Source organism: Strix aluco, chromosome Z (assembly GCF_031877795.1).
Source record: "Strix aluco isolate bStrAlu1 chromosome Z, bStrAlu1.hap1, whole genome shotgun sequence".
Classification (NCBI taxonomy): domain Eukaryota; kingdom Metazoa; phylum Chordata; class Aves; order Strigiformes; family Strigidae; genus Strix; species Strix aluco.
The window spans coordinates 92,598,945-92,625,324 of NC_133971.1; the positions used below are offsets into that span (position 1 = coordinate 92,598,945).

Sequence of the window (26,380 nt, forward strand, 5' to 3'; positions counted from 1 at the left end):
GGGTGAAAGTCTGTATTAAAAATGCGAAGCGCTGTTATTACTTCAGTGTCGTTCATGACAGCGAGTTATTTTTTAGAAAGGACGCGATGTCATCTTCGCGTTTCAACAGGGAACCGATCAGTCATTTAACCTATTCTTAAAAGTAACTAATGAGAGGTTGTGGCACCTGCCTGCTCAAAGCAAGACATCAAACCAGTCGCGCTGTCGCTGAGCATCCCGAGAGGGAAAAACCTACCGAGGCGGTGCCGGCCGCCCCCGAGCCGCCCACACCGCGGCCGCCCCGGCACCCGCCGCCGGCCTCGCTGAGGGGAAGGACGGGCTCCGCCGCGCCTTTCCCCGGGCGCTGACGGGGCCTGAGTGAGGGACAGGGAACTGTCGCGATGGCGCGAGTCGGGACTCTGTCACGGGAGGATTAATGAGCCCCAAACCCGCCGTGCGGGCGGGGGTGCCCGTCCTCTCCCACTACCCCCGGGAGCCGCCGCCGCCCCTCTGAGGGGCCGGGCGATGGCTGAGGGTGGGGGGTCATGGCGGCGTTAGGGGTGCCGGCCACCGCTGGGAGAGAGCTCCGGGGGGCTCGCCGCGGGAGCGGGCAGCTCCCCTCCGGGGAAGGGTCGTCGCGGGAGCAGGCGGCGGCCAAGCCCCGCCGCCCTGAGGGGAAGCCGCCCGCCTCTCAGCACCGAGCCCTCGGTGAGGGAAGCGGGGCGGGGAGGGGGATGCTCAAGCCCCGGCAACAGCTGATCGCGGCTCGTTCCCACCTCCCGCAGCCCGGCTGAGGCGGCGGCGGCGGTGGCGGCGGCAGGTGGGACCGGAGCCATCCGCCACGATGGTGAGTGCTCCCGCGGGGCGGCCAAGCCACCAACCCACAGCCGTGCCCTGAGGCAGCGGGGCTCTGCCCGCGCCTTCCCAGCGGGCGGCTGCTGGCGCCGCGGCGGCCATTTTCCTCTCACAGCACTGCCTGTCAGCCTGGCGGGCAGGGACAAGGGTGGCGGGTCGGAGCCGCCCACCTGGCCCTCGCCGGAGCATGAGGCTTTTCAGCAGGTTCTCCTTATCCTCTCTCAGCTCTGAGGGCTGGCTGAGGCGGGGGGGGGGGAGGCGGTTCCCGCCCTCCCGATGCTGACAGGAACCCGGGGAGGAGGCGGTGGCGGCCGGTAGCGCTGAGGCGGTTCTGGCCGCGTCCTTTTCCGCCCGGGGGCTGTGGGACAGGGGCACCGCTGGGCTTCTTTTATTTGTTTTTATCCCCCCCTCGTGCTCTTTTATTGGAAGGTTGCAATGCGCACGAGTAGGGAGGGTGCTGCTGCTTCTCTCTTTCTCCTCCTTCCTCAGGTATGGGGAGCGCACCTTGTCCGTGTAGGTCACGGATTTGAACATTCCTGTACGTTTTGCCTACCACCATGTGTAGTGAATTCAAGTGTAAGCTTTGGGGTTAAATCCTGATCATCAGTGTTTATAACGCTAGGAGATAAAAGCATTGCTTCCAGTGGGGCTTGGGAAGGGCTATGCATAGCTGTGAATACATGTATTATACAGTGCTGCACTGCACCGATTTTGAGGAAGGATGGTCTGACCTGAACCAGCTCAGCAGCATTTTCTCAAGGAAATCAATCTTAGAAACGCTGGAGGACGGGTTGTGTTGGTTTAGTCTTAATTTATTCTTCCCCTTAGGAAGCCTGTCCCATTATTTTAAATCACTGCAGTTCTGGTAATGTGTTTCACCTGTTTTGAGTCTCTTTCTTTAATTCTAGTGAATCAGAATTTACTAGCCTGTTTCTGTGATGAGCAGATGCTTGTTCACCTTTGTATTTCTTGATGATTAATGCTATCGGAACACTTTTTTTTATTTCCTAGTCTTGTAATCTTTCCTTGTATTATTGTTTACTGAAATGGCCATTCTGGTTACCTATGTCAGCTTCAATGTGTGATTTCATTTTAGTTTGTTTTTAGAATATGTATTTCTGATTTGAAGCTATGTAATGATTCGTTACAATAAGAATTTGAACATCGTTAAGAGAAAGAGATGCTCTGCAGAAGAGGAAGGCAGTCTAACCTGAAGGTGTTACTGATAGCCAAGGATAAGCAACACTGCAGTATGGGCTACCCAAATGATGTAATGCAGTAGTTAAAAGGAGCAAGGTTATTGTCTGGCTGTAGTGGCTGTGAAACTTGAGGGTTTTGGCAAAATCGATGTTCTGCTTGTAATAAAGCAGTGATGTTTCTCCCTTTTACAAGTACCGCTTTCATCTTCATTTTTTGCTTGCTGTTGCACACAGGAGACCTTAACCCCTCTGCAGCAAGCATTTCATAGCAAAATAATCTCGTTGCTGTCTGTCACTGCAGAACAGAAACTCTAACTTTAATGAAAACCATTTAGGATTAAAATTACTATTAATTTTTAATCTGGCTTTGTGTTTTCAATTGTGTTTATGACCAAAAAATTGTGATGCAAGTGCGTCTCTTTTACAGAACAGCACATATGGTCAACTCTGTTTTGGCATTTGTGTAAATGAAATGATAAATAAAATGTTTGGAAGTGGATAGCATTTATTAATGCATAATCCTGAAGTTCCTGCCGGAAGGCCTGGTAAGACATTAATATTGATGCTTGAATTGAACTCTTTATCTTTTATAATAGACTATGTTTTATTAACAAGATAATTAGCAGAAACTTAAGAATGGTTTACTCAGTTATATTAACAAGAACAGTTGCTACGATATAAGAAAGTGAATTAAAAGTGAGCTAGCAGTGTTAAGCTCTTAAAAATACTCATTTAGGCCAAGGGCTGAACCAAACAATAATAAAGGAGTGCCAGTTACCTAAACTTGGCTCTCAGTATTAACTTCCTATGGGCTGAAATCTTCATGCCCAGGTGCATTGTATTGTTGTAGGCCTGGCAAAAAGTACTAACACAGTAATGCCTAAGACAACAGACCTTTGGTTTCTGCGGAAGGATGCAGTCTTGTAGTTGAGCAAAAGGACAAAGTTTGAAATACAAATATCATCGTGTTGTTGGCATTGACTTGCCATGAGACTTACCAGCAGAAGCTGTGAGGTCGCTTACGGAGGCCTGCCTCTTTACTTCCTTGAGTGTGATGACTTCTTTTGAAGGTGTAACACTAGATCTTTGGGTCCCACAGTCTGTCAAATCCCTTAAACTTGGTCGTAGATGTCCCTTGTCCTTTGCCTTACCCCCACCTCCCACCCCAGTACTGCCTGACCCTGCTCTTCTCTCACTGTGCTTGTTGGCTCTCCTTTCCTTCACTGTGATGTAGTGATTCTTTTCCATCTCAAACTCAAGCTGCTCCAGCTCCACCACAAAGTAATAGTAATGTAGTAATGACTTCTTGAAACACCAAGCAACTAAACCCATCAAACTAACATTCTACATCCATGTCCTGTATAACCGTCACTCGTCACTCCGTGTACCTGTTTTCATTCTAATTCTGTAGCAGTGGGACATAATTATCCCAGCTGCAGAGTAAGGCTCCATTGTTTTTAGGCACAAATCAAGGTTTTACACCTCCAGTACCATCCTTTCTCAGACTAAATAGCTTCAACAGCACGTAGGAGAACATCCAGTCCTGTCAGAGGAACACGTGCATGAAGTTTACATTTAGAATTAATGAAAATGGACGTGCATAGGAAGCCTGTGTGCTTAAAATATGAGGAAGAAATAAACTATTACAGTCATCTCTGTTCCTTGCCCTGAAAGAAACCTACAACGTAGCCTGTGTATATAAATGTATTGGAAACTTGGAGGCAATGGAATAAAATACAGTTTTCAGTTCAAAATGTGGTATCTGTACTAGTTAAATATTTATCAGAACTAAATTTCCCTTGTTCCACTAAGGAAATGTGTAATTGGCTAATACAAAGAGCACATAGGTACACACATGTCAACACTTAAGTATTTATTTACATTTATGAAATAAGTGTATATAGCACAGCTCTAGCACTATACTTAATTCTCACTAAGTACTGGTGGGTTTTTTTAGCGAAATAATTTAAAAACAGGGAAAATGATAAAAGTAGAAAAGAAAAGTAGTGGTGCTATTTTCTCTAAGTGGAAAAGAAAGATTTCAAGTTCTCCAGAAGAAATTTTGCTGTGGAGGCCAGGACACCTCAGAACATTCTAGAAAAGAAATATAATTGGTTTTTATTAAACTGAAGAATAATGTAACGGAACAAAGTCAGATGTGAAGTGCCTTCATTTGAGGTGGATCACTGACAAAACCGTAAGCATACTCTAAAAATTTCAGCAGAAAAAAAAAGGGGGTGGGTTGGTTGTTTTCTGCATTGCAGTCTTTGAGGCAGGAAATAAACTATAAATGTAGGGGAGAGTATTATTTATAATACTTCTTGGGGGGAAGAGGCCAGGCTGCTGCTTAGTTTGCGTATTTCTCATCTCTAAAAAGAACTTGGCTATTTTAATTAAATACTCCTTTTTTTAATAAGGCTTTTCTTGAGAAAATGTACAATGAAATAGTTGAACTGAAGATTCAAAGTTAGTATGGAAATATGCAGTAATAAGTTATATATCAAGTGTATCTGTTCATGTAAAAAAACCCCATTTTGTCTTCTACCTTTAATTATATTCTGAGCTGGGTTGGATTATTTTTATTTAAGTAATGGCTTGTCCTTGCAAGAAGCCAGGTTCCCTGTGTTCAGATGCACTCATTAAGACCCAGACTGTGTTAGAAACCTTTGTTGGTGTAGCAATGGAAATGCATGTTTCATTATTTCTGTGTCTTTTGCAACTCAAACACAGATGAGGAACCTATTTAAGTGTTTCGAATAGTACGTTTTTCTTCACTTGAGCAACTAGTATAAACTACTGATGTGATACTTGGTTTTTGTGTTTGCTTGTTTAATATCCTCCATCATTTTTTTCCTCCTAGTTCTGTCTTTTTCCATGTCCCTATGAAGCACTTCATGCATTAAAGGGATTTGCAAGAATAGCCATGTTAATTGCACTCCTGTGACATACAGGTGACTCTCACAGAATCACAGAATCATCTAGGTTGGAAAGGACCTTGAAGATCATCTAGCCCAACCGTTAACCTAGCACTGACAGATCCCAACTCCACCACATCCCTCAGCGCTGGGTCAACCCGACTCTTCAACCCCTCCAGGGATGGGGACTCCCCCCCTGCCCTGGGCAGCCCATTCCAACGCCCAACAACCCCTTCTGCAAAGAAATACTTCCTAAGAGCCAGTCTAAAATTCATTGCAGAATGAGATAGACCGAGATGAGTAAGATCTCAGCTTCCTTTGCAAAGTTGTCATGTGTTTAATACATAATTACCAGGGCTTCTGAGGGTCAAGATTATTTTTTAATTCTGCAAATTGAAGGAGGGGAATTGTTCTTAGCAAGAAATAGAAGTATGTAAATGAGAAGAATTTCTGTGATATTATTTGTGAGAGGGGGCTCCAAAAATGTTGCTTTTTGGTAGTTAAGTTTTCAAAGAGGTTTTTGACTGAGCTGGCCCACCAGTTTCTAGAGCTGGCATATTGGCTACAAAAGGAGAAGACCCAGCCTCGTCTGGAAACGGGGAAGAGTGGCTCACCTGAAAAGCCTGGGGAGATGGAGAGCTGGTGTGGGAAGAGGACTTGGCAAAGTGAAGGGCAGTGGTGGGAGGAGAGGAGAAGGATGTGTGTGGAAGCTCTGATGAGAGCTGTAGCTTGCAGTTGTGTTCACTAACCCTCCGGTAACATTTGATAGGGAGCTGTTCTGTCTCCACAGGTGGATTCTTCATTTTTGTGGTAGTTGACATTTTGTGATACGAAAGCTGAGCTGTTTTAAGTTATGGCTCCGCTCTTCATGCTTACAGAAACATGCCAAAAATGTGAACAACTGTTTGTAATACTAAGCTTAAAAGTATGAACAACGTAATTTCTTCCTTAGATTGTGAATTTAATAACAAATAGTAAAAGTTTAAAATTTCACATAAACATTTGTATACTTTAAGAGGAAGTAATACTTGTTTTTCTTTTTTTTTTTCCCCTCCCCATCCAGGTGAATTTCACAGTAGACCAGATCCAAGCAGTCATGGACAAGAAGTCCAATATTAGGAATATGTCTGTCATTGCTCATGTTGATCATGGGAAATCAACCTTGACAGATTCGTTGGTGTGTAAAGCAGGCATCATTACTTCAGCCAGAGCCGGAGAAACACGATTCACAGACACGCGGAAAGATGAGCAGGAAAGATGTATCACAATCAAGTCTACATAAGAATTTGTTTGTATCTTTCTCTTTTTTTTTTTGTTTTAACCTGAAGACAGATAAGTGGTTTGCTCACAGCTTAGCATCTTGTCAGGGTTTTTTTAAGTTGACATGTGAATCAAGCTGTGCATTACAGAGCAGAAGTTCACAGTCGTCAGAGTACAATCTGGGCAGTGTTGGAGTAAAGCTTCTAAGTGGCATCTAGCGACCATTCTTACCTGCTTCTCACTATGGAGGAAGATGCGTTCAGAAAGATTCTTAGTAGTAACCTTTGTTTTTACTGAATTGCTTACACACTAATAACCTGGTCCCCCAAGCCACTGTGGTGGGCCATGTCTTCTTATTATTATCCCGTCTTTGAGTCTGCAACTGCAAAGTCAATAAGTTGTAAAGTGATTTGGAGCATGACCCTATAAGTGTCGGACAGTGATATGCTGTGACTACTATCTTGAGGTGCTGATTTTGCATAAGAATTAAAATTAGTTACACCCAAAGCAGAATTTTAGATCCTAAGAACTTTAGAAATTGAAATATTGAAGTCGTCTTGTGGTTTTTCGTTTAAATACATCAAGAAATATTGGCACGGTAATAGAGCAGGTATAGCTGCCTGACCAGTGAAGATTTTAAAATCATCAAATTATGAAACATTATTAAATTTTTAAATTAATTTTCTTCTCTTACAGGGCAATTTCTATGTATTATGAACTCTCAGACAACGACTTGGCCTTCATCAAACAGTGTAGGAATGGTTCGGGTTTTCTTATTAACTTAATAGACTCCCCTGGACATGTTGATTTCTCCTCTGAGGTTACAGCAGCTCTCCGTGTCACTGATGGTGCACTTGTTGTGGTTGACTGTGTTTCAGGTAAGCATGCTCTTCTAATTAGAAAGACCTCAGTGTATTTTATTTTCTTCCTCTTAAGAAAAAAAAAAAATCATGAGTGATGCAAGAATCTTCTTTCTCTGAAAGTTTAACTCCTAATGGTATGAATTCTGATTTGCAGTTCTTAGCCCATGGCCTTTCCTGTAGCCTAGTGGATGATACCCACTTTGTATCCAGCTTGTGATTTGAATGGAAAGTGACTGAGGAAATAAAGGGAATCTTTCAGTAAATTCCTAGGGAGTGGAGCTGCCTGTCATTCTTTTCCTCCTTCAGTTAGAAAATGGAGCAATGCATGCAACTGAGTAATGACGGTTTCAGGGAGCACGGAGACTACCATCAAATTCCCAGTTTGAATTTCCCGGTCGCCACTGTACAAAGTACATTAGAGATCTTGCCCTTGTATATAAGGCATGTTTTAACTGTGCTTATATTTAAGGGGTCTGTGTACAGACAGAGACTGTTCTGCAGCAGGCTATTGCAGAACATATCAAACCAGTACTGATGATGAATAAAATGGATCGTGCATTGCTGGAATTGCAGCTGGAGCCTGAGGAACTTTACCAGACACGTCAGCGTATTGTGGAAAATGTCAATGTCATCATTTCCACCTATGGAGAAGGTGAAACTGGACCAATGGGTAATATTATGGTAAAGAAAACTTTAAAACTTTGCTGTGGTTGAAATCCTATTTTGGAGAATACCAGCCTTGAGATGAAACAATTGCATGCATTTGTGGCAGTAAAGATCTCTGGCCACCCTGAAGGAGCTGTTCTTCGGTCCCTTTCCACCCCCACTGTTTCATACTTTTTCTTTCGGGGATATTATTTAGACTAACCAACTGGGGAGTGAAAGCAACTAGGAGAGAGGGGAGAATTCACAGAGCAGATCATCCTGCAGTGATAATTTCTCACTAACAAAATGTGTAACCTCAAGCCAGTTGCTCAGTGTCATTCAAACATCAAATGTCAGACATTTGCCTGGGGCAAACTGCTGAAGGGAAACTATGGTTTGAAATTTAAGGCAAAAGACCAGAAACAAGAAGATTACCTTTCTGTGCCTGACTTTGCTGCTTATGTCACTTACACGACAAGAAATATGGACTTATTGCTGTTCCTGACTGATAAGACATTTCATTTGCTCTTTTCTGATCTGAAGATGCAGGTGTCTGTTATTCTACCAGCAATTACATCATAATATGCTGGATATCTCTGGAAGGATGGTTTGAAACTAGAAGGGCAAATCGTATTTCCTATATTGTAGCTGAGAATTGTAAAACAAGAAAACAAACTCAACTGCAGGTCTTCTCTGGTGGTCCAGCTGTTAGAGTAAGGAATTGTCAGAATAAGGCTGCTTCAGATATTATTTTTTCCACCAAATATCTACAAAACAGATGTTCTCACCAGAGTTTCCAGACCTGGTTCCCATTGTTTAAATGTGACTGTCCTGTACTAGCTTGTTTTATGGCTAAAATTGACTGCAGCTTAATCTAGTTACTGGAACAAAGGACCTTGGCTAGGATTGTATTCCGATTCTTATATTCCGTGAATCTCGGCCATTCTTAAGTCAGACCAGTTTTATCTGTGTGGCAGGAATGAACCACCTATATTTCAATTTCCAGAGAAAGTCCACTAACAATTCAGCTAATACTCTTAATTAAGTCATAATCCTCCAAATCCTACTTAGCACTTTACAAATATATTTCTGGAGTTTTTATTTTAGCCTTTGTTATAAGTATTCCCACTGTGTGGGACAAAGTAAGGTTCTTGCTTCGAAGTAATACTTAATAGACCCATTTTAGGGGAAATACTTCCTTGTTCTATGTTTCAGAAAATATTTGGGATCTTTACTGATCCTACCTGTCATTGAAAGCAATTCATACATTTCAAATCACTGTTTTGTGAAATGCATTCACTTTTTTCCCCCCTTCAAAGATTGATCCAGTTATCAGTACTGTCGGGTTTGGCTCCGGTCTGCATGGTTGGACGTTTACCCTGAAGCAGTTTGCTGAGATGTATGTAACCAAATTTGCTGCCAAAGGTGAAAAAGCGCAACTCCCTCCAGCTGAGCATTCCAAGAAAGTGGAAGAGATGATGAAAAAACTCTGAGGTGATAAGTAAGTGACACAGTACACATGGAATGAATGTAGATATATGCTTAGATACCACAGTAGCACTCCAAGAATATCAGTGATGCATACCAGTGTGTCTTGAGTTTGTGCTTTCATAGGCAGCTTAGGAAGCTAGTTAGAGACATAACATTGTAACTCTTACAACAAAAATATTTCTGTATCTGGAAAAGGCAGTTGCTTGTAGTGCAGATATGCTGTATGTGCCTTCTGTGGCAAGTTCTGATAACCTGCTCCGTAAGAGCAGAGAGAGAAGATTCACTCTCAGAACATAAATGCTTTTATTGAACTGCACAGGTAAAACTAACACACAACACAAGATTATGGACCATATCCAGTCTTTTGATACCAGTGAGTGTTTCTTTGAATTTAATGAACCTTAAATTGTATCTCATAAACAATGGAGTTCATTTCCTATTAGATGTGTACACAACTTGCTGTTAACTGAATGCTTTATACATGTGTGAAAGGTCAATATATTTGCTTGTCTTCTGATGCCTTATAATAAATTAACCTACCTTGACTCATTTAGCTCATAGGGTCTCCCAAGATCTGTCTTGTATGGTATTTAAATGATGTTAGCAATGCTTCGAAAGACAGCTATAGATAACAGGGTGGAGTAAAAGAATTCTTGGCAACAGGTTTGCTTATAGTGCCTAGTTCCCTGTAAAAGCCTAAAAATGCACACCGAAGTCTGTTTTTAAGTGTAGTAAAAAACCTCAACAACCTAAGCAAACAAAAAGCCTCCCTTTGCCTCCCCAAACCTCTAACAGTTATTACTACATTCAAATAAGGATTAGCCACTCTTCTGCTATTTTAATCTCTGCCTAAATGTGAAACTTTGTAAAGTTTGCTTTTAAAAATAACTAAGTGGAAATTTGCAGGAAAAGTGGATACTTCGTAGGTTCAAACTGCATGAGTAAAAATAAACATCTTCTTTAGATATTTTGATCCAGCAACTGGAAAATTCAGCAAATCAGCCACTAGCCCAAATGGAAAGAAGTTGCCAAGGACATTTTGCCAGCTCGTTCTGGATCCTGTCTTTAAGGTAAAGCAAACTGTGTCTTGATTTGATTGCAAGGGCTTAAGGGGAGACATTTTTTAGTTTAGCAGGTTAGCTCTTAGGAAAGCCATTCGTCTTAGAAAGTAGGTCCATACCTTCTGTAGAGACTAGAAAAGTTTCTCAAACAAAAGCCCAGAACAGAGAAACCAAAGGGTTTTCAGATGTACAACATGTTTAAGATAAATGGCAAGCAAAACCTGTCTCTGTTATATTACTTACTCTGGTCACTACAAACATGTTTCAGATCTTTGATGCCATTATGAATTTTAAGAAGGAAGAGACAGCCAAACTGATAGAGAAACTTGATATCAAGCTAGACATTGAAGATCGAGATAAAGAGGGAAAACCACTTCTTAAGGTAACTTGGCCTTTCTACTTCATTAGAATTGCCAGTGTGGTAGCATTTCTTACCCTTGAGCTGTGTAATGAGAACAGTCTTGCAAGTCTTTCTAAAATCCACAGAAACTTATATTAATTGTCTTTTTATAATCTGATCAGTAGTTAATTTGTGAGTCAGGAATGTCATGATTTGAAATAAGGTGCTTGGTAAGGTATTGCACTGAATTTGCTAGAGAGATAGCAGGACTTAAGTGTGTTGCAGCATACAAAAGGCATACCTGTTTTGATTTAAGAAAAGGGAGAAAATTTTTGTTTCATGCCTGAAAAAAACCCCAATACTGCCTCCCTCCCTCTTCCTGAGGTGTAAATGCAGTGCTAATACAAAGTTTTGGTTGCCACACATGTATGCTGTGGCTGTGTAATCAGAAACATGGTTTCTGGTTGGCTCTCACAAATTCCAACATATTCAAGAACATTGCCAAATTCTGGCCTACCTTTTGAAGAGTAATGTCTGAAAGCACATGATCACTTTCTATGCAGCACTGAATGTTAAGAGCAGAGACTTCAAGAAACTGTCCGGTTCCTGTGCTAACTTGTGTTCTCCTCAGGTATGTTAAAACCCACGTGAAAAGGGAGCCCAGGGGATACATGTGGAAACTTCCTGAAGTAGTCACTGGAGAAGGGAAATCCAACCACATCACTGTGGCAAGTGGCCAGTGATTTAATAAAACATTTGGGTTTAGTTTTATCTTCCATATATGAAAGATATAGCCATAAAATATGACTATTCATGGACCTTTTTCTCTCTACTATTGTAACCAGTTGTCATCAGAGAAGAAGGACATTTATGTCAGGAGCTTAATACAATCCAAGAATCCTAACCTTTCTGTTGAACTGTAAGTCCCTAGCCCAAGGAAAAAGAGACTGCAAGGAGTGCTTGCAGTAATTCAAACATACAGTTATGTTCAAATTGCTTGTTCTAGAGAAGTATTTTACTCCTCGCTTTTAACAAGACTTAAGTAGTTATAAAGAAATTTTAAATGGTTGTCATGACTTTTTACATCGCACCCCTAGGTGTAGTCTTCTACATGCTATCCAGAAGGTTTATTTGGGGGTTAGTTATTATGTTTGTTGAAACAAGTTTTAATTACATTGTGAATTTTGGGTCCCTAGGCTGTGATGTACCGCTGGCTGCCTGCTGGAGATGCCTTGCTTCAAATGATCACCATTCACCTACCTTCCCCTGTAACAGCGCAAAAATACCGCTGTGAACTTCTTTATGAGGGGCCACCTGATGATGAAGCTGCTATGGGTAAAAAAACTTTCCCAGCTTACCAGCACTGTCAAAAATACAGCACCCCTAGTGCACAGATGAGTAAAACTGCCTAAAATTAATTTGGATTAAGTTTCCATGTTATAATGATAATTACTAATTTGAGACTCTGTTAGAGCAGGGTATTATAAAAAGTGAGAAAGCAAAGGAAAAGCCTTGGGGTACTACACATAAAACTTGCTTTATATTCTTATATGCTGGATGCTGATGTGTGTGAAACCACATTGTATTTATTTTAGATTCAGAGAACATGCGGTTGAGATGAGCAGGAATATGGTATGTACCAGCCTTTGGATATACTGTAAGAGACAGATGGAGCAGCAAGTTCATTACCCTCATTCTCTCTGCAGCTTTGATTATGGTCTCCTACTGAATCCTGTGGTTCCTCCTTAGTCACAGTCAGAATCATAATAAGATCCTCTGCTTTTGAAGACTTCTAACGTGTCGCCTAGAGCCTGACATGTTGTTACTGTTCTCTGATTCACTCTCAATCTTCAAGGTGAAGGATGAAAATCTGGTAAAAAATGAAACCATTTCTGAGTTATCTGAAGGTGTGGCTGAGATCATGACTAGATAAAGAGCAAATAGCTGAATCTGAATCTGATACAGGGCTGTTGGTCTGACATTGATAGGAAGGAGTTAAGTTTTGAAGAATTCATCTGTAATATGATCATCAACTTGAGTACTTTCAAGAGGATTTGCATTTTTTGGATTTGTGTAGATTTGTCACTTCCCTCAGAAATCCACAAATGTTGAAATAAATAAATCATATTTGAAGTAATTTTCAAGTCCATTCAAGAGAAGCTTATCTGTGATGGCTCAAACCATTCTATGATTCTATGGCACGTGTGTTTATAAACTGTTAACTCTTTCTCGCAAAGCCAGAACAGGTCTTCTGGTTAGACATCCTGCTTCTGACCATATCATCCATATGATCACTGAGGATGCACATTTCTAGCGCTGTATTTTGTCTTCTGGATTCTAATGGATTACAGGGGATCTTTAAATTCCCCTATTCAAAATTTCTCCTCGGACTAGGTCACGTTGGTACAGGTTTACTGATACCATGGACCCTGCTACCAGAAGAGGGAAGCTTGGGCAAGCAGGGAATAAATACTAACAGAGGTCTCAGTATTGAAAGAAACAACAACGGTGATGATTTGTTACCTTAACAAAGAATCTTTGAAAGCTACCATGGCTATAATTCATCTGTCAGCACACCTTTGTCCTTTATTAAATGAAAAAAAGAGGAGCTGTTAGTAAGGTTCACGGCATTTTGGGAATCATACATATATAGTTCTAAGTTTTGAAGTCTAACAGAAAATGTGTCTGATGCAGCTACGTATTTCATTGCAGGTGTCAAAAACTGTGATCCCAAAGGCCCTCTGATGATGTATATTTCTAAAATGGTCCCCACCTCTGATAAGGCGCGTTTCTATGCCTTTAGGCGAGTCTTCTCTAGTATTGTTTCTACTGGGCAGAAAGTGCGAATTATGGGGCCAAACTACACACCTGGCAAAAAAGAAGATCTTTACCTAAAACCCATTCAAAGGTAGATGGAAATAGTATATTTGTTTGGAATAGCAATGCATGTAAAAACAAATACTTGCTTTTAGTTTCTGGAATCCTAATGAAATGAAGATCATATTTCTTTGTAAGAGTCTTCTTTTCCTGGTTAATAAAATCAGTAATCCAGAGGGATTATAGGCAAATAGTAGGCAATTTTCCTTTGTGAGAAAAGGCTTAGCTTTTTGGAAATACTGGGGATAAAACAGGTATTCAAGGCTTGTTGCTCATCCTCTGTCTTTGTAGAACCATTTTGATGATGGGTCGTTATGTTGAGCCCATTGAGGATGTACCTTGTGGCAACATTGTTGGTCTAGTTGGTGTTGACCAGTTTTTGGTGAAGACGGGTACCATTACCACCTTTGAACATGCCCACAACATGAGAGTGATGAAATTTAGTGTTAGTCCAGTTGTACGTGTTGCTGTTGAAGCAAAAACCCTGCTGATCTACCAAAACTAGTTGAAGGTCTAAAGCGTCTTGCCAAGTCTGATCCTATGGTTCAGGTGAGTGTTTAGCTGTAGAGCTATGGGTTTGCAGCATTCAGCTTTATTCACAGAGAGCAATTTATGTGATCTAATGGCATGGCTGCAGGCTCAAAACAGTTTTCAGTTGTGATTGTATGAGCTAACACAAGATAAACAGGGCTAAGTTCAGTCAGCATTTGGATAGGAAGATCCTGAGGAGGAACACAAACTCTGCAGCAGTTAGTGTTGGGTTTTGAGCAGTACTTTCTCTTACACTTTTTTTAATGTTCAGATACCTCAGTAGGACAGGAACTATGTTTAATGTGAGAGTACCCAGTTTTGTTGGTGAAGAGATCTATGCTGGATCACTTCTGGAAACAATATAGAGATATGTTAAATTGTGTGAATACTTGGGGTTGAGCGGTTTTGGGATCTGACACTTTTCTTATTTAGTGTGTGTGTTTTTCTGTTAATACTAATAAATTCTTACAATGTTTACTCCCTACTCTTTCCTCTTCTAGTGTATTATTGAAGAGTCTGGTGAACACATCATTGCTGGAGCAGGGGAGCTGCATCTAGAAATTTGCCTTAAAGATCTGGAAGAAGATCATGCTTGTATTCCAGTTAAGGTATTCAGGAATCTTTGTGGACTGCAGTGTATGGAATATGACTAAATATTAACCTTTGAAAATAATCATCTTAATCTGCTGTTGTTGGGTTTCTTAGAGCAACTTCCTTAAAGCAATTTGAAACTTTTTAGGAGACCAACCGATTAAGTAATAAAAGGAATTCTTTATTAGTTCATTGAAATTGCTTAGAATTAAGACAGAGGTGTGAAGGAAATCCAGTGAACAGGAAAACTGATTTGAACAATGATGGTAACCATAGATGTGCTACCAAAAACATTGTTTCTCCTGATGAAGCTAGTGGAGCTTGCCTGAATGACTGAGTGAAGCTGGCATTAACACACTGCCTTAGGAGGGGAAGACACAGTTTATTGAATGGCATTTGATTGGTGGTGGAAATGATCAGCTTCCTACTTGGGAATTTCTTTGTCTTTGATCTGCTTGACAGAAATCAGACCCAGTTGTATCTTACCGTGAGACAGTTGGTGAAGAGTCAAGCCAGGTGTGCTTATCCAAATCTCCCAACAAACACAACAGGCTGTATATGACAGCTCGACCCTTTCCTGATGGCCTGGCAGAGACCATAGACAAAGGGGAAGTCAGTTCCCGTCAAGAATTGAAACAGCGTGCGCATTACCTGGCGGAGAAATACGAGTGGGGTGTGTCTGAGGCTTGTAAGATTTGGTGCTTTGGGCCTGATGATACCGGTCCAAATATTTTAGTTGACATCACAAAAGGCGTCCAAGTATCTAAATGAAATCAAAGACAGTGTTGTTGCTGGTTTCCAGTGGGCTAGAAAAGAGGTAAGTGTAGTTCTGTATGTTGTACTTGTATCTTGTGTTACTGAAATGTATCTGAGCTCTGTTCACGTGAAATCTTCAGAAACTGTCAATAACTGATAAGAGGGTAGTGAGCTAGTTGTAGTTTGTCCCCACTGGGGAAATTATGTCACTCAACCTATGTAATGAACACGTTGTTGTCTGTGGGTATTTTAACATTTGTTCCGAGTGCGAGTTCTCACATGCTAGAGGAGCATTTGAGTCCTTCCTAGAAAGACGTTGCTGCGTGTATGGTGAACGATGCCTTGGTCCAAACAGAGCTGTTCAGCACCAGCATGACTTAAATCAGGCTAGAATCCTGCTAAGTGAAAGTTCCTATCTTGAAAACTCCCGAGTAGTATCAAACCTCTGTTTTTCCCCTTTTAATACTTCAGGGTGTCTTGTGTGAGGAGAACATGAGAGGTGTTCGTTTTGATATCCATGATGTCACTCTGCACGCTGATGCTATTCACCGTGGTGGTGGGCAAATCATCCCTACTGCAAGGAGGGTTCTCTATGCCTCTTCTCTTACGGCACAACCCAGGCTTATGGAGCCCATCTATCTGGTAGAAATACAGGTAGGCAATGGGATATTATATACAATATCATAGAATCACAGAATCGTTTAGGCTGGAAAAGACCCTTAAGACCATCGAGTCCAACTGTTAACCTAACACTGACAACAACAGAGATGCAACAGACAGATATATAATCGTGTTTCCACATTCTCTTCCAAGAAACCATGATAGCTCTGTTCTGTGTCCTTTAGGTCAGTGATGCAGAGACTTAGTTTGAAAAGAGGTTTTTCATTCCAAAGTTAGGGAAAGGTTAAATGGAAACAGAAGAATATAGAGGTGAATTATACTGTTCTTTATGAATTGCCAGTACCTGCGGAAAAGTTAGGATTTGGGGTTTGTTTTCTCCTCCTTTCTTTCTGTCACTCTAAACATTCAAGAGAATAATGGGCATCCTAAATAGAAAGAGCAGCAAGGATATTTTTTTTAATAAGCTTTTTTTGAGCTGTTTAAACATTAACGTCTGTCCTTTGAATAGCTGTTTTTTCTTTTAAAATTAAATTCTTTCATAAAATAACCTGGAAAATATATTCCATGCTAAAAATATTTATTTATCGCTAGGTACAGCTATTGACATGCCAGTTTGTCTTAACTGTCTTAAAAGGAATTGGAAGATTTAAAACCTGCTTTAAAAATGAATTCCAGACTACAGTGCTGGGTGGTGGGTGTCACATCCCACTCAGAAGAGGGAGACACGTGTCTTAGATGTGTAAATCCCCAACAGAGTGGACAACAGTGAGAGAAGTCTCAAAGTCCAGACATAAACAGTTACTGATTTCCCACAGTGTGTTAACTGGATACACAATAATTGCCTAAGTATATCACAAATTGTGGCAAATGATATGATATGCTCTGCATTAATGATAACAAGGAAAGGGGGGAAAAGAGAAAAGAGGAGACACAGAGAGAGAGGAGGGGGTGGAGATAGACATCCCTGGTCCAGGTTCCTGCGTTGGTCCCTTTGACAAGGGATCGAGGATGCATCCATTGTCTTCACTCATTTCACTGCTTCTTCATTCCACTTCTTTTCTTCTTCACTCCACTGTTGTTATTCTTGCCCCCCCTCAATTTACACACACTTTCCTTGGGTCTCTCCCCCAGGTCAACCTAATATTAATTAGGTGAGGAGAGGTAAGGTGCTTCATAGGATGTCGTAACTGCCATGATATTGTTAATCTTCATTAGGCATTAGGGTTGTCAACTGTAATACGCATTTTGTGGATAATGAAGCAAAGGTCTTTCACCGGACAGATGGCCCTGAAACTTTACAAGATACCCCAGAGCAGAACCGTCCTGTCTCCAGAGGGCTCCCTCCCCCAGCCTGTCCTCTGCTATCCAGGCAGCCTTGTCAGCTCCTTGAGCGCAAAGCCTGCGTTGTCCAGACTCCTCACTATCCACCCTGTGACTATAGTTTCGTCTTAGGGTGCTTGCAAGTGTTGGAGACATTCCTCAGGAAGGCTCGGAGGGCCTCTGTTCCCCCCGCCCTTATCTTCATCATAGATAAAGAGACCATAGAGAGTCTCGTCTCTTGCCATTGTTTATGCTTCTCTCAGTCCTTGTTTCGGGGAGTTACAAGTTGTCTCTTACAGTGGGCAGAAAATCTACCAACTCAGTTGCTTAAAAAATGTTTTAGCCCCGAGGGCTGAAGGAGATGAGTGCAAGTAAGGACAAAACTGCAAAATGGAGAATTTTTTCACCTCTGACTTGTGAGACCTATCGTGACAAAGCAGGGGAGTTTTGTAGCCTTAGTGTTAGGTTTCTAAGCAAATGTGTTTTTCTAAGTACAGTTTTTATCAGAATGCTTGTCAGCCATGTTAGTTCTAGGATAAGGTACAGTGAGATCCTGTTTGTATAAAATTTGCATCCTGTAGTAAATGCATTTATTACAAAGCACTACAGGACTCTGCTTTCTTGTGCCCAAAGATTGCCAAAGGTACTTCACTGAGCATATGTACCTTTGCCTCACTTTGTTTATGTAAACTACAATCTGGTATAGTCTGTAGTATATACAGTAATTGGAAACTTTGCAGTCAAGTGAGACAGAGAAGGCAGGCAGAGCTTCTGAAAGATGTCTTGGAAGTGAGAGTGAAGCCACTTGTTACAGGAGAGAAATTTCTCTGAGTGAGGAGTCATCGTGTGAAAAACATCAAGAGAGCTGTCTAGAGGGATTGTCTAATGCTGCCTGGCTGTGTTTAATAAGTGGTGATGATCTCCTTTCATCTAACTCCACAGAATTTTCTTTTTTATAGTGCCCAGAACAAGTGGTTGGTGGGATCTATGGTGTGCTGAACAGGAAAAGAGGACACATTTTTGAAGAATCCCAAGTGTTTGTGGTCAAGGCGTATCTACCTGTAAACGAGTCATTCGGTAAGATTATGCCTCTTTTGTTACACACATGCAATTAAAGAAAGACCTCTGCGGGATGGGAGAGACTTAAGAATTCCCACTTATTAGCTCCAAGCTTTTTCCTGTTGTCCCTTTGCATCTTCAGTTCAGAACAGTTTACTCCTTTTTTTCCTGGCAGCCTACTCCATGGGGCTTTCCTGCCAGCAGAGTGCCAAAAAGATGTGGCAGTTTCTGCACATTTAGACCTTTCAGAGTACACCAGATTCGGTTTCCATCATTTTAAATCGAGGTCTTCCGTTGAAGCAAGCCTGAAAGAAAGAGTTGGTCTGTGACAGCAGGCTAGAAAATTTGGTAGCAATTAGAATCTTCAAAAGAAGGACAGAGTGCCAGTCTGAGTAGCTTAAATGACACTACACCCTCTTGCCAATCTTAAGAGTACTTTAAAATAACCAACTGATCTTTCTTATGCTGCGCCCGAAACTTCAACTTTTCAGTGTGGTACAGAGCCCTTTGGTGTTGTGGTTTGTTCGTGTCCTATTTCCCTCCTCCCCATTTAAAAATGTGCTTCAAGAGTATCCTGTCACATCGTGACAGGAAGTTTACCAGTTTCATGGGGCATGTTTGGAACTCCCCATACAGTAAAACTGTAAGAAATGTCATGTTTTATTTTGGAGGGGGCCTCTTTGCCAAGTGTGGTGACTGCTCAAGTAATCAGTGATGAAATGAGAGATGCTTAACTTTTAAAGTCTAAACTGTCAATTTAACTTTTTAAAAGAACAACTTACACGTGTGTGTGTGTGGCTGGGTTTTGAGTGTTTTGAGTATTTTGAGGTTTTTTCCATAGAGCTTAAAACAATTTAATAGAGACCCATTTTCCTAACGTGGAAAAACAAAAAGAAGTATAAGCTTAGACTGGGTAGAATGTGTATTATACTGGGCTCTTAGTCTCAACTTACATAGCACGTTAACTTCCATATTCTGTAAAATTGCCTTTCTAGTTCCTTGCCAAAGCTGCTGTTGAATCTTGCTAAAACAGCAATCTAGAAATGTGGGGAAATACCAGTATTCCTGTAAACTAGTGGTTAGAAGCGGTTGTGCAGAAGCGAAGTCTCTGTTCACAGGCAGCAGCTCTTCACGGGACTGAATGTTTGGGAGAAGGGGATGGCACTGCTATGAAGATGAGGAAGTGGGAAAAGAAACACCTAAAGTTCCTGTACTGTCAGGCTAAAAGTCGTATTAGCCCAGCATCTTATTCAGGGCAGTGATTGAAAGTGAGTGCTTAGGGAAGAGAAAGAACAAGGTACACTGGTGCAAAACTTCCCAGTTGCCTTTTTATAACCACTTCCGGAGGCTTCCTGGGGCAGACATGGTTTCTAGATCAATTTAGTAATCCTCAATGGATTTCTCCGTGAAGTTACGCAGTCTCCCCCTCGGGGTAAAACGTCAGCGTCCACAGCACTGGCAAGGACTTCCACCCACCTGACGTGTGAAGAACTGCTTCCTTTTGTGTCACTTGAACTGGCTCCTGCTAGCTTCAGCTGATGCTTCCTTTGTATCAAAAGGAGCACCAGCTCATTTTAATCTTTATCCATTGTGTCCATGTCACTTAATTTTTAGACCCTTTACTATGTTGCTGCTCTTTCTGTGCTAAAGACTCCTGGCTTGCTAAGTGTGTTTCTTTGCATGGAAGCCAGTTCAGGGCTTTGGTCACCTGTATTCCCCTTCTCTGAACCATTTCTGCGGTAATTACTTTTATAAGAAAGGAACCATAACTGCACACCTTTGTAATAGAGGTGCAGGCTTTCACCTGGGTTGTGGTTTGAACACGGCCAGCAGCTGAACCCCACACAGCTGCTCCCTTACCCTCCCCTGCCCGGGGGATGAGGGGAATAAAATTGGAGGGGTAAAGGGACACTCACAGGTTGGGATAAAACAGTTTAATAATTGAAATAAAATGAAACAATAATAGAAAGTACAAAGGGGTAATGCACAATGCGATCGCTCACCACCTGCCAACTGATACCCAGCCTGTTCCCAGCCAGCGATCCCAAAATACCAAGATCCTGCTGTCGCAATCCTGGAAGTGAGAGAGAACCCCCCTCCTCCCCATCCACCCCTCCTTTATATCCTGGGCATGACGTTACATGATCTGGAATATTCCACTGGCCAGTTTGGGTCCAGTGCTCTGGCCGTGCTCCCCCCAGCTTCTTGTGCACCTGCACACGGGCAGGACATGGGGAGTTGGAGAGTCCTTGATCTCTGAGCAACAACTGAACACATCAGTGTGTTATCAGCATTCTTCTCATACCCAATCCCATCCTGAGCCCAAAGCGCAGAACTATTCCAGCCACTGAGAAGAAAAATTAACTCAATCCCAGCCAGTGGGATAGTTTTGGTTTTGGTTCCTTCCCTAACAGCTGCTAGCACTTGACTTCTCATGTTGGCTGCTGCTGAAGACTGAACTAATGCTTCTGTGCTACTGACCATAACCCCGAGATCTCAAACTGAGGGGTAGTGGTTGGTTCAGGTCCTGAGACACATGAAACATCATTGTCCCCATATACCTTTCTATCTATCTGAATTGAATTTTGTTTGCCTTTTTATTGCCAATTTACTTGGTCACAAGATCTGTCTGCAGTTCTTTGGAGTTGGTCTCATTTTTACCTGCTTGAAAGAATTACCCGCAAAGTAGGGGTTTCCTAACAGTACCATACCCAGGCTCTGGAAGAGTGTTTTTAGGGTGTTGTCTATGCAGAAATACAATAAACCAGTTTTATTTTTTCCTGTAGCTGCCTCATCCCTTTTTAAGTTTTAGTTTTTCCTTCCCACCAGGTTTTACCGCTGACTTGCAATCCAGCACTGGTGGCCAGGCTTTTCCACAGTGTGTCTTTGGTCACTGGCAGATTTTGCCTGGAGATCCCTGTGATGCAAATTCTCATTCTTGGCAAGTTGTGGCTGAAACACGTAAACACAAAGGTTTGAAGGAGGGTATTCCACCTCTGGATAACTTCCTAGATAAGTTATAATCACTTCTGTTTCATGTTGTGTGAAGTACTGCACAGTTTTGTCCTGATACCATTTCCTCATAAAACCAGGAAGGAAATGGAAAGTTAAGTGTCACAGTGAATACACACAGAGTGTTAATATGTTGTGATAATGGCCTGACCACCCACTAAATAAATAAAAATGACATGCTAATTTGATGTATGGGACTGTTGTTGCCTGTATGTTGTCTGTGGTCACTGATGCCTGTGTCAAAAATACGTATTAAAAAAAAATAATAATCAGTTCCCTAGGACTAATGGTATTCTTTAGTTTGCCTAATCCACAATTGTCTTTTAACCTAGGAAGCAGCTCCCTCCGTTGTTGCTCTTGCAGAAATTCTTGTTGAACTGTCAGGTTTTGTCCTCTCAGCCAGAAGATGCATTCTCTCATTTCCAAACTTGAATCCTCTGGGCTCTTGAAGACTGATAGTGAAAGGCTTGCAGTTACAGGTAAGCTTTCTAGCATCCAGCACCTAGATTTAAAAGCAGAAGTATAGGAAATCCCCAGTAATGTTGGAAATGGCTCAATTCTTGCTGCTGGACCAGTGCAGAACCTCCTTGGGGCTGGTGGTGTTATCGCTGGGCAGCAAAGTCCTGCCTGCATGGCTCATGACTGTTTCAGACAGCTCTATCTGACCTGGAAGTATGAAAATCAGAAGCCAGCTCAGGCTAATAATAGCCTTTAGGTGTATAGGTATGGCCTTTCTGCAACTAGTACTCTAGCCACTAGCTCACTTCCAGAAAATGCAAAGAAAGATGTGATGGGTGGGGAAAAAAAGGGCCAGCTCTTGCAGCATGACATTCACCGCACGCTGGTTGTCTGTGCGGTGGAGGGACGTTGTGTTGGTCTCATAAGCTTTGCTTTCCTTCTGCAGTTGGGTTGAAGGTATCTTTGCTAAGGTCCGCTCAAAGCAGTAACCAGATACTACTTCCATAGAGGAAACAAAGAGGTAAGAAGTCAGCTAACCTTTTCATCTGAGGTTTTTCTCATGGTAGAAGTTCTTGGATAGTCATTCTGATGCATTTTAGAACTTGTTCAAGGAAGAACAAGCCAGACTTGTCTAGCTGCAGCGGACAGGTTTGCTTTGAGCAGGGCCAGAGTGGTACAGGCCTCGATTAAGCTGCAACCCCCCTGTCCCCTCTCCACCCGCCCATTTAGGTCAGTTTGTTGTCCTGTGGAAGGCAGCGCATTGAATGGGTGTTCCAACCCCTCTGAAACACAACATCCACCAACTTGAGTGAATTAAAGGATTTAGGCATTACACAAGCCTAGTAATTACCTCCTGCGTGTCCATCAGTGTAGCAGGAGAACTACAGCGTTCACCTGACCGCTTGCCTGCACCAGAGCCCATGAGAATCCAGCGCTCCCCTGGAGGGGTGAGGTGCAAATGCCTTCAGTCATGGCTGTTGCGGGTCAAGGTTTGAAGCTAAATGCAGCTGCAAAACTCCTGCCCAAAACAGCTGGGGAACACAACCCTACCTCAGCCCTGACAACTAACTATTACCAGGGTACAAAAATTAACTTAAAGTTCCAGCCATATTTTGTAATACCATGAATGGTTTAGAGCACATGTCCTAAAAATGGCACTTTTCTGACGTACGTGCCTGAGTCACGCGTCAGTTTGGCGTTAAGAGTACAAACAGCATCTTCAGCAACAGATACCAGTTTAAAACACTTTATTCAGAACAACTGCGGAACCTCTTTCCACGCTTTATTTATAGTTCAAGTCACTGTGCAACCGTGATGCAGAAAGCACTGATCTGCTGCAGGCCATCAGGAAAGTTCATGAGCAGCATGGCTTTATTAGAAATAAATCACACTGAAAACTGATCCTTAAAAGGTACAAAAAAAACAGATAAGGAGAAGAAAGACTGGATGCAATATTAAGACCAACATGTGATTGAAGGCTGATGTGAAAGATGATACAAAAAAGGCAATGAGGAGTAGTAATGCAGTGCTAAAGGTACAGGGCAGACACAAGTTACAATACATCCTGCTTCTATTTCTTATCCAGGTACTTCGTTCAAATACTGTAACAGTAGTGGAAGGCAAAAAGCACCAGACAGCTGACTAAAGAAATAAGAAAAAAGGAACACAAAATTAGGAAAAAGTGAAAGCTGGTAATTAGGGAAGGAATAATCTCAAATACAGTGACTCAACAGAAACACAACACTTGGAAAATCTGCTATGTCAACATGTAGATAACACCATTATTCCAGCTCTGTGGAAATGACTTGATTTTCCTGGTCTGTAACCTCTTCCACATACAGTACTGCTGAGGTTACGCTTGGAGGTGTGTGGGGAGATGCTGCATACACACAACAAAGCAGCAGACTGAGAGGAGTGAAACAGGAGGAAGTTACTCCCGTCGAATTAGAAAAACCACCCTTAGGAGGTGTGTAATGTGGGACAAAGCATCGTTAAGCCCTAAACACTCCTTCCAGTTAGGGAGGAACACTGTGCAGCTACAGCTTTTCTCTTCCAAAGAGCCCGGCCTCCCCCGAGGCAAACTGGAGTGCAGTATTCCCAAACAGAATACGGCAGTTACTGAGGTGACAAGCCAGGAGCAAGAAAACCTAGAAAATAATGCTGCACCAGAGAAAGTAGTTCCCATTTTGTCTCCTTACAGCTGCCACAAAGGCATGAAGGTCCCCTCGTCTGGTGAGGGACAGCAGTTTCAAGGAGAGCCACCAAGGCTTTTATAATCTAAATCTGAGTTTGAAGGCCTTCTTTCTATCACCTCTTAAAGGTATCAGACCACAAACTCAACTACAGCTTGACTGTGCATAGCTGAGAGTTTCTGATGGCAGGGAGATGTCCTAATTCTGACATGACAGCACAGAGATTGTGTAATGCAGAGTTTGCATAGATAGTTTGTCCCCTCCCCAGCATAAGAACATTAAGAGGAAGAAGTCACATCTTAGGATTTTGTTGCATTTGTGGAAAACATGAGATTAGGAGGTAAAAACTCACCCAACCCCATTTACAGAGGTTTACCCTCCATCCCCAGGGAAGGGGGGAACAAGAGACCTACAACACAAGTCATGGCTATTTCAAAGCTTCATTGTCTTACAGGAAGTTTATTACAGGCTCCAGTGAAAATACTAAATCACCAATGCATACACTTCTGCACCTTTGTCCAGGTTGTAGTTGTTCTAGAGTGGTTAAGTGCCTTTTTTAATAAAAAACTTTGTTTTTACATTATTGCTGTGTTTTACAACAAAATTTAAAGACATCTGTGGAATCCATCCCGCAACAAAAAGTCAGTTTCTCCGGAACAAGCTAAAAGCATAAAAGCATGTCCTGAAGGGGCCTTTTCTATACCAGCTATTTAATGAACAAGAAAAAAACCCTATCACTTCTGTTTCTAGTGTAGACGAAGTTACTCCATTTTCCAGAAAGCAAATCCTTTCAATAAATACCAGAATAACTTCTGAGATGCTGAAAGTTCCAGAGATACAAGCAGCAGCTCTGTGCAATGCTCCTGGGAGTCCCGTGCTGCCCCTTTTTTCAGTCCAGTGAGATGATGTCGGGGGCGCTGCCTCCGCCGCTGGTTATCACTCCTGCCTCGCTCCTGCTGGAGGAGCTAACGTGCGTGCTGCTCTCCTGGTGACTGGTTGATGTGATGATGCTGCCAGGCGTGCTGCTTGTTAAGGTTGAGGTGAGACTATCCAAAAACATAGGAGGACAGTACTGCTTGAAACAAACAACGAAGAATGAAGAGACTAACTGCACGAGGGAAATGTATGCTCTGAAGATACATCTTCCCTACAACAAGCACAGAACACGTTACGAGCAGAACCTCGTTAACACATGCACAGCAAGAACCGGAGTTCTGCAAACCAGCGAGTAAGCAAGCAGAGATGGTAGCCACGAGCCCTTCTCCCTCATCCTCCTCCCCCCCCGTTTTTATTTTCTTACTAACTGGTTAGCTTGAGCATTGACTAGCACATTAAGAAACACTATCATGTCCACATGATGACCACAAAAAAAAAAAAAACACCTTCCCATTTGGAGAATGTTACTGGGCACAACAGTGTATTTCAGGCTCCTTTCATCATGAAAAGTAGCAGAATGCTTTTTGCTACTTCAATGGAGGTTAGAATTTCCTCCCCTCAAATGGCAGCAGCTGTACTAATCAACATTTTCATAGTATATACCTGCAATGATACATGCAGGCCTCTAAACATTTTAGCAGTGATAAATAAGCCCTGATCAAGTCTGATTGAGAAAAATCTCTAAGTTCATTTCCTGAAGTGGAACAAGCCTTCTCAAACCAGCGCTAAATATTCTAAGCATTTCAAAACAGAACACTGTTGCCAGGTGTCAGAGGAGGATCATCTAATACACCCCCACACGTGCAGACACACACACACACGTTGTTCAACACACCTTACTTTCTCTTACCCTGTGGATCCCAATCTTGGGCCTATGTTTACAACTGTTTGAACTGTCCCAAGTGGACATTTCAGAGCAGCATACCTGCTTCCAGTCTCCCACATAAACAAACTTGTGTTATTCCCACTTCTGGCAGTTCAGATCTCAAAGCCAGGCACAGAGTATTGCGCAGAGATCACAAGTGGCAAAAAAAAGAAGGAAGTTCATCCTTTGTTTTTAAAGGCACCAGAAGGTCAACTCTGGACTGCAGAGTCCTATTACTGTTGTCTTCTAGTGACAGATACAAAACAGAGGGTCTGCTTCAGATCCTCTTGTCTCGGGGAGCTGATATTCCCCCACATTTCAAGGCTGTAGTCTATAAGAGTCTAGCTACTGTAAGAATCATTCTCCTGAACAGTGTAAAGTTTAAGTTTCCAGGAAAGGAAAAGCACCACCTAGCTACTTTTATCTACAGCATTTCCATGTAATCCCAAGCCAATGGGGTTTAGGTGTTACATGGAGGGATTTATTATAAAACTGTTCAGCCACGTGCCCATCAAATTAATTAAGATATTTTCTTTAAAACTTGATCTCCTAA

At 42.1% G+C, this 26,380-nt stretch overlaps 2 protein-coding genes across 13 annotated transcripts in view; one reads left to right on the plus strand and one right to left on the minus strand.

Annotated features, from left to right (window-relative positions):
• Window positions 1-1,293: 1,293 nt before the first annotated feature.
• LOC141918710 (elongation factor 2-like) lies at window positions 1,294-21,563 on the plus strand. The gene is given in 17 exon segments (XM_074813560.1): window positions 1,294-1,323; window positions 6,012-6,236; window positions 6,905-7,086; window positions 7,541-7,752; window positions 9,036-9,217; window positions 10,172-10,277; window positions 10,537-10,650; window positions 11,805-11,943; window positions 13,321-13,516; window positions 13,777-13,958; window positions 13,961-14,034; window positions 14,517-14,624; window positions 15,070-15,366; window positions 15,368-15,424; window positions 15,835-16,017; window positions 18,264-18,381; window positions 21,193-21,563. Coding segments are annotated over 16 exon segments (2,388 nt in total). The 5' UTR covers window positions 1,294-1,323; window positions 6,012-6,192; the 3' UTR covers window positions 21,387-21,563.
• A 1,503-nt stretch (window positions 21,564-23,066) lies between these two features.
• The window catches only part of PIAS2 (protein inhibitor of activated STAT 2), a 32,343-nt gene continuing 29,029 nt past the window's right edge, over window positions 23,067-26,380 (minus strand). For 4 of the 12 annotated variants that reach the window (XM_074813550.1, XM_074813559.1, XM_074813548.1 and 1 more), the window contains exon 14: window positions 23,067-25,173. In XM_074813550.1, the coding sequence (XP_074669651.1) occupies window positions 24,916-25,173 (258 nt within the window). In that variant the 3' untranslated portion in view covers window positions 23,067-24,915. The remainder of the gene's footprint in view (window positions 25,174-26,380) is intronic. The other 8 variants (XR_012621787.1, XR_012621789.1, XM_074813553.1 and 5 more) reach the window with 7 other exon arrangements.